Source organism: Microchirus variegatus, assembly GCF_963457635.1.
Source record: "Microchirus variegatus genome assembly, chromosome: 20".
Classification (NCBI taxonomy): domain Eukaryota; kingdom Metazoa; phylum Chordata; class Actinopteri; order Pleuronectiformes; family Soleidae; genus Microchirus; species Microchirus variegatus.
Window position 1 is genome coordinate 7,290,432 of NC_139821.1, and position 13,607 is coordinate 7,304,038.

Genomic DNA, 13,607 nt, shown 5'->3' on the forward strand with positions numbered 1-13,607 from the left:
GAGCTGTGGTTTCGCAGTGGTTGCCTACAAAGGGTTAACCTTAGCCCCCTGTCATTCAACCATACGATGCCAGCTGTTGGCTTGGAGATCCAATCACAATGATTTTCCACTGTTGTGACATGTGACCTGCTCCGCAACCTGAAACTGTCGCAGCACAGCAAATGTTGGCACTTCCCTCCGCCTGGCGTTGCCGCTTGTGGGGGTTAGGGAGTGTGAATGTGGGAGAGGGCTCATAGAGAGAGTAAGACATGAAAACAGGGAAATGGAGAAGGCACAGAATTGCATTCATCGCCCACAAGCTGCAGCACATGTGCACGGCCCATGTGGTACAAGAGGAATAGCTCTGCCATTTAAGTGAAGTCACTGAGGGTTCATTCACATGTTCAAAAAGCAGTGTGCTTTTGCAAGGTGCAATATGACAATATCACTTGTACATGGATGAGCCGTGCCGCTGGAGACTTGGTCCCTGGGTGTTACAGAGAATGAGTGGGAAAAAAGCTCGGTTTCAGGAACAGCTGCAGCTAATTGTCACCTTTCTTTCGCTTGTTTGAGGTGTAGCTTGCAGAGCAGTCTATGGATCTTGGGCAACAGAGAGTTAGCTCAGTGTTCCTGGTTTCTGTCTAAAAATAGTCCTTTTCACTTTTCCCTGGAAGTCAAATTTGTGGTTTGAGTTGGGTGTCATTTGATGATGTTATGCAGGACGACATTGTACATGCTGTCGTTCAAACTCGGAAATTATAAATGGACATTTCGTCACGTGCGGAGGACCCTCAACTCTGTGGTCAGTACAATATGTGCAAAGTTGAGAGTTGTACTCCCCCCTTCTCAAAATAGTGACTTATGCGATCTCTTCCACCATAGCCCATGTACCCGGCCCTGCAATTATACTGCGTAATAAATAATAAATTCTGTCCCGTTTTCCACAGCAGATGGCTCCAAATAGAATCTCAACATGTGACAGAATAGTTTCCAAGAATCTCAATGGAATAAGCTGCAAGCTTTCATTTGTGCACTGAGCAATAATAAACGCTACATTTTCTCTGCTTCCGCATCTGCGTCCCAGTTTGACACAACGCCGGCATATTCTGAGATTTAGATCTGTGCGTTTGAAGTCCTCTTTGATATAAAGATGCATGAATGGCAGCCTCTGATCTCTCCTCTTATAGCCAGATATTCAGAAGTAAGTACAAAAGCAGTGGGATAACGGCATCATTTTTCCAGACAAGGAAGAACATCCCTCTCTGTCTGGATATCTTTTTTCTTTTTTAAGTTTCAGATGGCTAAATTGAAGTATCCATCTACGCAGACTATATGCTGTCATCGCTTTCTACCTCAAAGTACAGTGTAGCGTTTCACAAATTGTTTCGGACGACTAATCACGCTCATCTTGTTGAATGTAAAATCCAATCCGACATGAATGGATCAGCCTCATTGTGTTAGGTTGATTAAAGCTGAATGGACGGCAACCTCTCATTTGAATAGACTCCCCCCATGTAGAACACCATGGCGCTCCCTGATGCCACAGATAGTCTTAATTGGATTAAGCGGAAGGCTTTTCCTAAGGTAATCAGTCAGTTGGTACTTGGTCACTACGTTAGCCCACCAGTTGCACTGTAGAAAGGCTTGCAGCTTTTTTCTCTCCTTGCATTCAATAGAATTTTCTTTTTTTTTTGAACAAACCCACTTATGTTTATATGTATGATAAGACAGGGAACTTATGTAACAGTCTGTGTCAAATAGTTGTAATTTTCCACTTAGGTGTGTCCCTAGCTTTTGAATGTAGTCTGTGGGGATAGAGTAGTTGTTTTCTCTTGAAATATAGTTGAGGCATTTAATTCTGCACAGAAGCTAATTAATCCTTATTACTAATATTAGTGCTGAAACTGATGATTATTTACATAATGAATTTGAACAATCAGAAAAGCATGCAGTGTTCACTCCAGCACCAAACACTTGTGCTGTCTGTCCATTGACACGGACGTGCCTTTCTGCGCTCACAATGGCTCACTGAATAGTTAGTTGCATGGTAGGGATGGGCACATTATCTCCGATGTTGATGTTGGACATCACAGTGTGGAGTCAGCAGTACGATGCCACTTCCCTCTCCCAGTTACACACACACAATAATTTAATTGTCCATGCTATTATGTAAAATAGATCCTTTTTTCTCCCCAACTTCAGTACCAGGGACAGCATGGCTGCAACGTTAACATCCTAATTACCCTTAAATTATACTGGCAACGTAGTTCTCCGACACACCAAACCAGCATTAGAATTATATCGTGTGGTTTACTGGACGTTCAGCTGTTTATTTGCTGTTAAGTAGTTTACCGACGACTGGCCAACAAACACATTTTAGTAAGCACTATAGCTTGTACGTACTGATGTGCATTAAAAAGCTTTAACGTGCATCCTTCAGCCAGTCAGAAAGCACTCTCCAAACATGGTTGGTGCATTCACCAAATGCAGAAAAAACAAGGATATTACTAACGGAAACTCCTCGGTCTGAGACAGCTTCTCGAAGATTTGAGTATGTCGTAACAGTAGAGGAACACTGTAGAGGTGAGAAGTTAAACAATTAAAATTTCAATGCAGGAATATGCCTGGGAGCAGCTCAGGGCAGACTGATTAGTGAGAGCTAATGCTACTCCCATTCTACTCCCATACTCCGACAGGGAAGCAGGAGTGCACATTACTACACGTGATTGGTCCAGAAGAAATAAGCCCACCCTAAAATATGCACTTTAAACTATAGATACTTGTGCACAGTAAAAAGTCAGCGTAGTTGATGGAAACAGTCAAGTTCTTTTTTGTATGTTTTTGCTGATATCAGCAGAAAAGCTTCTTCTTTCTGTTTGAGGAAACAGAAACCCCCACCTTGTAACTCTGCTGATTTTGCCTTTGTACAGCGTTTGTTCACTCACACACGAATGGAGCACAAAAAAATGGCATCCGCTATGGATTCATTGTGAAAATGTATATGTAATCATCCAGATCCACACAAAGTATCACCTGGGGTTTTGTATCTTGCCCAAACACAAGTCCGTTCAATGTTTTTACACTGCAAGAGCACATAGCTGTGCCACTCAAGGTAACCCTTGTGTATGTTTTTGCTCTTTTTCCAGATCTTCATGCATGGTGATTTCCGGCTCTGCGGGTGATCCTCAGTCACCATGAAAGACTAGGAAAAGGAACTCGGCTCTCCAAGGGAAATGGCTCGTCTTGTAATATCCCTGCCCTACTACCTGGCATATGACTCCAGCTGCCTCTGAAGGGCACGTCAGCTGTTTATGGGAACTACTACTTGGTTCGCACTCTTGAGGATTTAAGTTTTTTTCCTGGACAACTCCTCTCCTCCCCCCCGATTTTTACCCCCACGCTATTGAGCCAAAGCATCAACGCTTTGCAATAGAGTGGGGAGCTGCTGAGACGATGGCGAACAACTCGTACAGTGGGGTTAAGAACTCCATCGTGGAGGCCAACCATGATGGAGAGTTTGGCTGCACGCTCAAAGACCTGCGCTCTCTTATGGAACTGAGAGGCGCCGAGGCGCTTAACAAAATTGGGGAATCTTTTGGGGATACTCAAGGACTCTGCAACCGATTAAAATCTTCACCTATAGATGGTAGAGTAACATTCTCACTACACTCGGCATCATGACTGTTGTTTCACTAGATCTAATGCAGGATTTCTGCCATTAGCGAGTGCTTGTTGGAATGCTAATGTGGTGTACACATAGTTCAGGAGGCATGTCATTGACCATATCAGGCACATTGTGGACACCTTGACATCACTTCCTTGGAAAGCTCATATGCCAGACAGGTGGTGAGGCAGGCCGGTTCTGACCCGGGCCTGTCCTGCTCTATTTCAAGGCCTATGTGGAAATGCCCCCCACCCCACCACACACACACACACTCTCTCTTCCTTTTCACCTCTGTGTGTCTCTGTGTGTAGGCCTCAGACAGAGCAGCTGTCTGCCTGGTCAGAAGAGCAGGTTTGGCTCTGGCGTTGGACAGTTCAATGTCTCACTTCAAGTGTTCAGGACCATAGTGATCGCTGTGGAAAAAATCCACTACAACCGTAGCATATAAGTGCAGAAATAAAACAAATTGTATAAAAGCTGCCTGTGCTGAGCGGTGTAAAACGACAATTCATAAAACTGGGGCAGTGGTGAATGGCAGTACCTCTCACTTTTTTTCCTCTTTCTCTCTCTCTGTCTCAGTTTGTCTCTATAGACGGTCTGCCTAATCGCTAGTGTAACCTTGACTGAACTCTTATGGGAGGGGATTTGCAGTTTGATCCCAGATTAAAATGGCACCACATATTCATTGCAGTAACAACGGTCTCCTGTATGAATTGTCCTAAAGCAAAAAAAAAAAATCACTCCCCCCAAAAAGAATGATCTAAATGCCATAGCAAAAAAATAAAATCACTTCTCATTTAACTATCACTAATGCACGGTAACATTTTATGACCTTTGATAGCAAGTTTGGTTGACACCACACCGTCTCTTATCTTCTTTCATTGTGTTCTTACAGAGTAGAAGTTCATTTTTGTGCCGTTTCACCCTGGTGGCTGCGAACTTATGAACTGAGCAGTCATTTCTTCGATCAGTAGCAGGCGACTTTGCAAGTTGTAGGATTTATTTCTTGAGTTCACATATTACAATAGTTCATGTCATCCTTCTGTTTTCCTGAGGGTGCCAATGCGGAAGTGAAAATATATTGAATAGCCACCAGGTAGCTACTCTGCTGCCTGCAAAAAGTAGTCTATTTGAAAATAAGCCTACTTCTCACTTGGTAAATGTGGTAGTTTTTGGTCTCAATTGCTAGTTTTGCCTCTTTTTCCTAATTAAATCATGGCAGCTTTGTCAATTAATTGATTGACAGCTGGTTTTGTGAAATGTAAGCGTGCTTGAAGGTGACACAGCTTGCGGCGCGATTCTGGACGCTTCAGAACAGGCCGCCACTGAGAGTCGATGTTTATGACCAAGGCGTTTGTCACTGGCTTGTGAAATTTAAGCAGTCATTTGAGATTACAGGAGCTTGACATTTGACATGGGTTTCTGATAAATGAGTTTGTCACTTCTCAAACTTTTGTAAGCCAAAACTTTGCTTAATCCACTGCGTTATTCCAAGAAGTTTTACTCTGCCTGTGTTGCAGCTGTGCATGAAGGTACCTCTCTACTTTTGAATGTACTAAAAATCTAACATTCAAGTGCATTTAATATCAACGCTACTGTAGTTTTCATCTTGCAACAGAAGGGTGGATATCTCTCTTATCTCATTAAGGTCTTAATTCATTTGGGTTCAAATAGATTTTGGTAATTAACACACCAGTGGTAAATTCATTATAATCACGCTCAGTGAACGATTTGCTTTCTTAACGCTGACAATGAGCTCCACTAAAAGCTTATTCAAACGTTACATTTGTCTGTTTGACAGATGTAAACCATTAACCCCAATAGCAGTTGCTGCAGTGTAATGAAATAACAGCTGAAGCCCGAAGGGCATTAATCGCAGACGGAGCAGAGACCAAAACTAATAGTTGAGACTGTGTTGATTTTTACATGTGTCCGCCAGGTTTTGTTAGTATATGCTGTACTTGTTCAAACAGAACCACTACATTTCCATCGAGAGGAGGATTGCACTCCTGTGTTCACCGTTACCTGAGGCGCTAGCTGTTGGTCGGTTGCTGTTGGCGTTCTTTTTTTTCATTATTCAGTTCATTTCCTCCGTCTCTGTGCATTCTCAAAGTTTACGGTCTCACAAAAGTCTCAGCGTTTCAGGTTTGCCTCAACTCAACATTGTATTGGGAAACTTTATTATGCAGATTATGGAAATAAAAGGTTAGTCATGTTTGTGGCTATTCCTGCAGGCGTTGACGATATATCGTCGGTGATATCGTCAGTTTGGCCTCGGTAGGGTGAAATAACATGTGGGAATTGTCTGCAGTGTTGGAAATGAAGGATTTATGTGTTTTTGGTGAGGCCTGCGTGCGGTAAACGTGGTTTTTCCCTGCGATTACAATCAAAATGTGTATTTTTGATGGCAGGACATAAAAAGTGATCAAATTAGCAAATGTGCCTAGCTGGAATTTGTCCTGAATCCTTCATCGTGGTTGACTGTAGTCGTGTATTTGTCTCCTCATCATCATCATCGTTAGACGCCAACTCCACTTGTTTTCTTTCCATAAAGCGATTCTCTTTTGTGGTCTAAATAATTAATTTGCTTGGGATGCATTAAAATTCGTCTCTAAATAACTCCTAATTTCGTACCATTTTATTTGCGTCACCGCTAATCACCGTGTAAAAGTCTTTGGGGTGGCAGACAGAGGAGGATTTATTAAAGTAGTTCAGATTTTTCTTTGTCGTCTTGTTTGAAGATTCAGGACACGTGAGCTTCTTCTGCACCACTTGTGATTGTTGTTTTTGTCTGTTTCTTATGCGTCAGCCACAATAGAAAATAGCTTGACGTCCCATCCTTTTTTTTCCCTAAGCATCAAATCACATCTCAGGATCATAGTATATAGTATTGTTGTTGTTGAAATCGTCTATTAGCGTGTGGAATTGCTTTCTTTGGTACGTCCATATCGGTTGATATTCAAATTCAGTGTGTGAGCATTTGTAACGGTAGGAAAAAGTATTGCTGTAGCATCAATATTCTTTGTTTTTCCTTCTCATGCTGCAGCGTTTCTTTGCTCCCTACGGGATCCCACGGTTCCTCTCCATAATGAGATTTATCAAAAAGGAAGGCCACTCCGCATCAATATTATCGACAGTGTTCCCTGCGCCCTCCCCCCCCCTTCACAATTATTCCCCTGTTGATTGCTATTTTGGTGGAGTCAAATATTTGGGTTCCAGCCTATCGATTTGATTCGCTGGGGGGGGGGGGACTGAAAGGCTTCCGCAATTGGACTGCAGTTCAAGAGCTGACAGGCTCTGTGTGTGTGAGTCAGTCCAGACTCCACAATTCCTTGTTCATCCGGAAGGTTCAGACTCTTAAATGAAAGTGAATTCCGTGCGACTTAAGGGGCTGGAGCTGCTTGTCTTCATGTCTGGATTCAGAATGATGTCGCTTAGATGAGCTTTTGCCAGTGAGTCAATGCATGTGGCCAGACTCGGTTTGTCTAATGCATTTCTTCTTTTTCTTGTTTATTTATTAGAGGTGGGAACAGGTAATCCTCAGCTGTTTTTTGAGATTTTAGTGCGTTTGTCTGTGAAATGAGTTACTGTAATAATTATTGGTTAATAGGAGATATTACCTGTTCTCAAACCTCTACTACTTTATCCTGTGATGACAAGTACCTTAAAAGTACAAATTAAATTAATTTTTTTTCGGGGAAGGGAGAACAATCATGTAGTAATTACAAGGAAGTGTTAGTGGCGTTCCATTCATTAAACAAAGCCCAGAAGCTCATTAATCCAAAATTTGCTTTATGTGCACCAACACCCAAAATGCCCCATATTGCGTCACAGTGAATAGCTTGATGTCTTTTTGGGCACAGACACTCTTTTTTAGCATTTGAGTCATTAGATAAATATGTGTGGGTACTTTCCTTGGTGGGAATTTTGATGATTGAATAGTGGGTCATGTACTATTCAATCGAGCATGAATTTGGGAAAGAGTGACGGCCCTTTTGCCATTTTAATGTTTGTCTTATATCATGAATTCTTTCTATTTTTGAATGTTTTACAGAGGACTGAGAGAGTGTGTAAGAGAATGAAAAGAAGAGCAGAATTCAATACTGTTAGCTCCAGTCCTGGATTCCAGTGTGTGAAGAATTTACCTCCAGTAAAAGTCAGGCAGCAGCTTCCTTTCTTTGTGGTATTGAACACATCTCTTTGAATTGCGATTTCTTTTTAAATGGCTTGACGGTAGTGTGTCGTCACTTCACCGTCAACGTGACCCTGTTTCAGAGGGGAAGTCTTACCTTCACCCTTCACAAGTGGCTTAAATGAGGGGTCACCCAGGGACAGCCAGTCAAATTAAACAGTTAATGATTAGCTTTTTTTGACTTGAGATGGGGATGCGATGGTGGCCAAGGCCAAGCCGCCTATTTTCTCTTTGTGTGTCCAGCATAGGGACGACGTGTTGATCGTCCTGTGTTGCTTGTATTTATTGCTCTAATGCAAAGGGAAAATGTGATGTTAGATTGAATGGCGGTATTAGCTGTCAGCATGTTTTCATTAAGCGGTGTAGAGAATTAAAGCAGACGGTGAGAGACGACCTGCGAGCAGCAACAGGCTCCTAAACCCTGTCCCCCTTCTTTTTTTTAGTGTCCTGGTGCTGGTGAGTCATCGTTGTCATTCTCTTCTGCCTGTCGGCTATGCTTGTAATAATAATCGACCGTGTAAACTGGTGATACAGGATTGATGACTAGTATTTGTTCAAAGTGAGAAATGGGTACAAATGCAGGAGAGGAAACTAATAATAGGCGTTTTTTTTCAATGATGTGGAGTCTACACCTGCGGTGCTTAAACGTCTTCTCGTTTTAACAATGAAGCTGCGCGGATTCATGCAGCGCCGTTCGTATTGATATGATTTTTTTAATTATGGCGATGCGCATTGTTTAAATGTGTGTTCAGTGAGAAGTGGGAGAGATAATCAGTACGGATCCTGATTAATTGCTCGTTTTATTAAACTAAAGTGTGATAATATTTACAGCTCAAGGGAGTGCAGAATAATTAATGAGCAAATTACTCTTGTTGTATATTTGTTAGAACTGTGATGAACCCAAAGGAATTGATCATTATTATTATTATTTTTTTTTTTTTTCAAGTTTGCTTGGAGGTATTACATTTGCAGTCACATCCACATACAAAGTCTTTGGATAACTCGCAGTGTGGCTACCTTATGATCATGGCTAATAGGAGGCAATGATAGTGTCTCAAAGTTATTAAAATTCAAAGGTAAACAAGTGATCTATGAGTAAAAACTTTAGGTTGTGGTTCAGAATGCTATCTAGCGAACCAAAGGCAGAGATTGACTAAAAAATGGTTTTAAATGCAATGCAGACCCTTGGATACTGGCACTTTTCAGTGAAGCCCACAATATTTAATTACTTAGTCATTTAGTTATCAACGACTGAATTAATTACCCGCTATTGGAATAAAAAGAACATTTCTGAGACTGCAGCTTCTTAAATGCGTAGATCTTCTGGGGTTTAGTGCTAACTGTGTCTGTAAAATGAGTATCTTTTGGATTGTTGTCAAAATAAGACTTTAAAACAAAATAATCAGTAGATTAAAGAATTAAGTAAATATGTGGTATGGTGCCTTTTAGAGCTGCAACTAGCGATTATTTTCATAATCGATTAACCTGTAGTTCATTTTCTCGATAATCACTTCGCTTGGTCCATCGTTAAAAAACGTTGATCAGTGTTTGTCAAACCTGGAAATGACGATGTTTTGCCCACAAACCAAAATTATTCAGTTTTAATGATTTCTTTGTTATGTGGAGCAACGAAGTGAAGAAAATATTCACATTTAAGAAGCTAAAACAATCAGAAATCTTGTTTTAATTATGAAAAAAAGCTTCAAACTAGGTTAACACACGGCACGTTTCCATGACGACTGCCCGGAAAAAGACGAATGTAACGTCATGTTTACGTGTTGCGACACCGGAGTCCAGGCACCGTTTACCAGTTAGCTCCGTTAGCTGCATTAGCTCGTTTATAGTCGAACTGGAGCGGTCTGTTTATTAAACGAAAAGAGCAGCGCTAAAAATAAGCAGCGTACATGTGTACTGTGTATGTGTGCCTCTGTTTTTAAAGTTTAGCGTTACTTTAGAGACTAATTTTAACAATCCGGAGTCATGTAAACATGACATTACGTGCGTCTTTTTCCGGTCAGTCGTTATGGAAACGTGTATTAACGTTTACGCAGTTAACCGCTGTTAACGCGATCAGCACTACTTCAAACAGATGCATGGATTATCAAAATAGTCGACCATTCATTTAGTAATCGATTAACTGTTTCAGTTCTCTTGCCTTTGCCACTGTAACATTACATGTATTGCATTTGGCTGTTAGTCAGTGTCTATCTATATCTACGTCCATGTCCTTGTGTCCATCTGTACGCTGACTCGTTTCCTATAAAGATGCAGCAAATCCCACTCGTGCCGCTTCCCTTTCCATCATCAGTAGCTTTATTCTAATTTAGCCCCAGTCCCTTACACCCTCACACTCACCCCCCGACCCTCACCCTCCCTCCCCCATCCGTCTGTCAGTAGCAGTTTCACACAGTCACTCTTCCCTGGCCCCTAATTCTGCTCCACCTCCACCACACACACACACACACACAGCTCCATCTAGTCTGCACAGCCACCCACGCACAGCCAGTCAGTCAGTCAGTAGTCAGTCAGTCAGCATGAATAGAGCTGAAAAACTGTCATGCATCATCAAATGTGCGAAGGGCCTTTTCAATATAGGACTGTGTGCCTTGAATGTGGAGACATTTGAATGGGTTTGCCGCAGAAAATACTCACTCTCTGTTCTGTTCACGCGGATGAATGGCTCTCTCTGGCTAACCAGACACGCGGCAGTGTGTAAAAGAGATGACTCTGTGGCAGGATTATGGTATGTGAGTGTACAGCTGCCTCATCCTCTGCGGTCATTCGCTGGTTCTTTGTGTTGAAACAAGGCCGTTTTACATGGATTAGATTTGACCTCTGTCCTCGCATTCTCTGGACGCCGAGCGCGTACCTGATAGAGGTGAGCCTGTTTGACATGCCTGCACAAGGTGCGCCGTTGTCGTCCAGCGTTGTCGCATCCAGTGTCCTGTCAAAAAAAATGTGGGTTTCGGTGCTTTTGCAGCTGACCTTTTACTTTTTTTTTGGAGAGCTAAATGTGAACTGTCATTTTCGTGACATTGGGGGTAAAAAACATGATTATGTAAGTCCGACTAAAACGGACTTTTACAATACACGAATACGTTTAGTTGGACCAGAGCCGCTAACAACTAGCAAGGGAGAATATCGCCACCTAGTGTAGCAGAGGTGGACACACCTTTTTGTTATTAAAATCAATTTCTTTCTAGTGCTCGTATAAGAGCATGTGAACAGCGTAGGCGAGCTTGACTCTGCATGGAGACTTGAGTGCTGAGTGCTGCATTTATCTGTGTTCAGCACATTAGAACATTTTATAATGCTCCAGTGCTGAGGCACAGAGGCATTATGGGTTTTTTTCTTGTTGTCCATCTGTACACCATGAATTATCTCAAAATGTCTTCGGGGAATCCTTTCAAATTTGGCCCATATATGCACTTGGATTCTTATAAATTCATCCTCTTAAGAGTGATTTAAGAGAATCCTTTATACACAATGGACTCGCATAGCGGCTCTGAGTCTTCATGTAGATCCATAATAACAGAGGCATCCAACTGCTGGATGCTAATTCTAGTTATTTGTAATATAATATTTAATATTATATTTAATTTAACTTGTATATGTTAAAAAATGTAACTCTAACACCCTGTCTCTGTTTTTCCCTCCCCAGGTCTAAGTGGGCAGCCTGCAGACATCGAGAAGCGGAAAACAGTGTTTGGGCAGAATTTTATACCACCCAAAAAGCCCAAAACCTTCTTACAATTAGTGTGGGAGGCACTACAGGATGTCACACTGATTATCCTAGAAGTGGCAGCCATAGTTTCACTAGGCCTTTCTTTTTATAAACCTCCAGATGCCAAAAGAGAAAGTAAGCACGCCATTAAAATTCTACTCTGTACTAGCTACTGTTAGTCTTTTTCCATCCCATTTTATTTAGTGATTGGATGATGTGATAAACTGAACGTGACACTTTTATTGGAGCCTTTTTTTGTGGATTGAGATGTGGCCTTGTTCCCCTCTGCAGACTGTGGAAGGGCCGCTGGAGGTGTAGAGGACGAGAATGAAGCGGAAGCAGGCTGGATCGAGGGAGTGGCGATCCTTCTCTCGGTCATCTGCGTGGTGCTGGTGACGGCGTTCAACGACTGGAGCAAAGAGAAACAGTTCAGGGGCCTCCAGAGCCGCATCGAGCAAGAGCAGAAATTCACGGTCGTACGCGGAGGACAAATCATCCAGATTCCTGTGGCTGAGATCGTGGTCGGCGACATTGCACAAGTAAAATATGGTAAGAGGAGAAGTCGTTTAATTAAACGTTTCATAGATGGATGAATGTGCAAGGATTGGTTCCCCCCCCTGAAAATAAAGACCTGTTTTTCATTCTACGTGTATTTCAGGTGATCTTTTGCCTGCGGACGGAGTTTTACTCCAAGGTAACGATCTGAAGATTGATGAGAGTTCGCTCACGGGAGAGTCGGACCTTGTCAAGAAAACGCACGAGAAAGATCCAATGCTGTTATCAGGTAACATTTAGACTGAACTTTTCTTACAATTCCCAGAAGTGAATCACCTTGGCTGCTTGTTTTTGGATGTTACAAAAGCATAATAGTCAGTGTTTGTGTGTTTTCCACTGCTTCTCTAGTGCTTTTTGTTCCCCCACCCCCGAGCCCTGGCTGTGTCACTTCTGCCGTCACACACACTAATGAAAGCCTCCATTAATTAACAAAAGCACAGGCAAACTTTCAAATACCTTTTTACCGTTTCAGTCTGACAAAATCACATTTTAAATGTCATTTTATGCTTGACTTTTACTTTGTGTTTTCCCTGTAAGCCGGCCAGATTTGTTTTTTTTTGTCATTACAGCAACAGAGTAGGCTGTAGATATCATCCATTTGAGCTTTCGTTTAATTCACCCACACTGACAATTGGCTTTTGATTAAAGGCTATAAAATTTGATCAAAAGGCTGGCAGGGAGGGGGGGGAGTTATTTGCATCAGTGTCGCTTTGTCTTTTCTCTTGCAAATGTGCCATTCCTTTTGTATTCATTCCCTTCATTTTTCCTTCCTTTGTGTTGCCTAACGTGCCATTTGAAAGTCTAGTCTAAACCACTGTCTCCGTATTCAAAGGAAACTCGGCTAATGTTTAGTCAAATAAGTTTGCGATGTACAGTTTATTTGCTGGAGTAATAAACAGAAACTGGGTACATGAACTGTAATCTTGGAAACATCACATGTGTGATTTAGTCTGATTCTGTGCTTGGCCTCTCCCTCCATTTTCTTATTGACTCACAGTTTTTCCCCCCCTTTTCTGTCAAAAGGCACTCATGTAATGGAAGGCTCAGGGAAAATGGTGGTCACCGCCGTGGGTGTCAACTCTCAAACTGGAATTATCTTCACTTTACTCGGGGCTGGCGAGGACGATGACGAAGATGAGGAGGAGAAGAAAAAGGAGAAGGAGGAGAAGAAGAAACAGAGAAAAAGTTAGTACGAGCCCACTTCCTTCTTTGCCATGTTATTTCTATGTGTATCGATCAGTCCTTACATGATTTTAACAGGTTTGTTTTGCAGATATTTACATTTTCTTGTACCAGTTACATGTTATGCTGTAACAATGGTACCGTCTATAAATGGTGTGCATAGTCAAACATTTTCATAGAATGAACTTAAATCATTAAGTCCTCACATTTTGAAAAGGTGAAACCAAAAAATTTGACATTTACACTTTTTAATTATGATCTCTCTGACTGTTAAAATGAGCGCTGTCAAGAAATCAATTGACTGTAACTCG

The 13,607-nt window shown here is 41.8% G+C and overlaps 1 protein-coding gene across 5 annotated transcripts in view; it reads left to right on the plus strand.

The window, feature by feature from the left end:
• Positions 1–13,607, plus strand: part of atp2b1a (ATPase plasma membrane Ca2+ transporting 1a) — a 34,086-nt gene that overhangs the window by 6,082 nt on the left and 14,397 nt on the right. For all 5 annotated transcript variants that reach the window (XM_083906988.1, XM_083906984.1, XM_083906985.1 and 2 more), the window contains exons 2-6: positions 3,126–3,625; positions 11,497–11,694; positions 11,851–12,108; positions 12,218–12,343; positions 13,138–13,299. In XM_083906988.1, coding sequence (XP_083763114.1) covers positions 3,433–3,625; positions 11,497–11,694; positions 11,851–12,108; positions 12,218–12,343; positions 13,138–13,299 — 937 coding nt within the window. In that variant the 5' untranslated portion in view covers positions 3,126–3,432. The remainder of the gene's footprint in view (positions 1–3,125; positions 3,626–11,496; positions 11,695–11,850; positions 12,109–12,217; positions 12,344–13,137; positions 13,300–13,607) is intronic.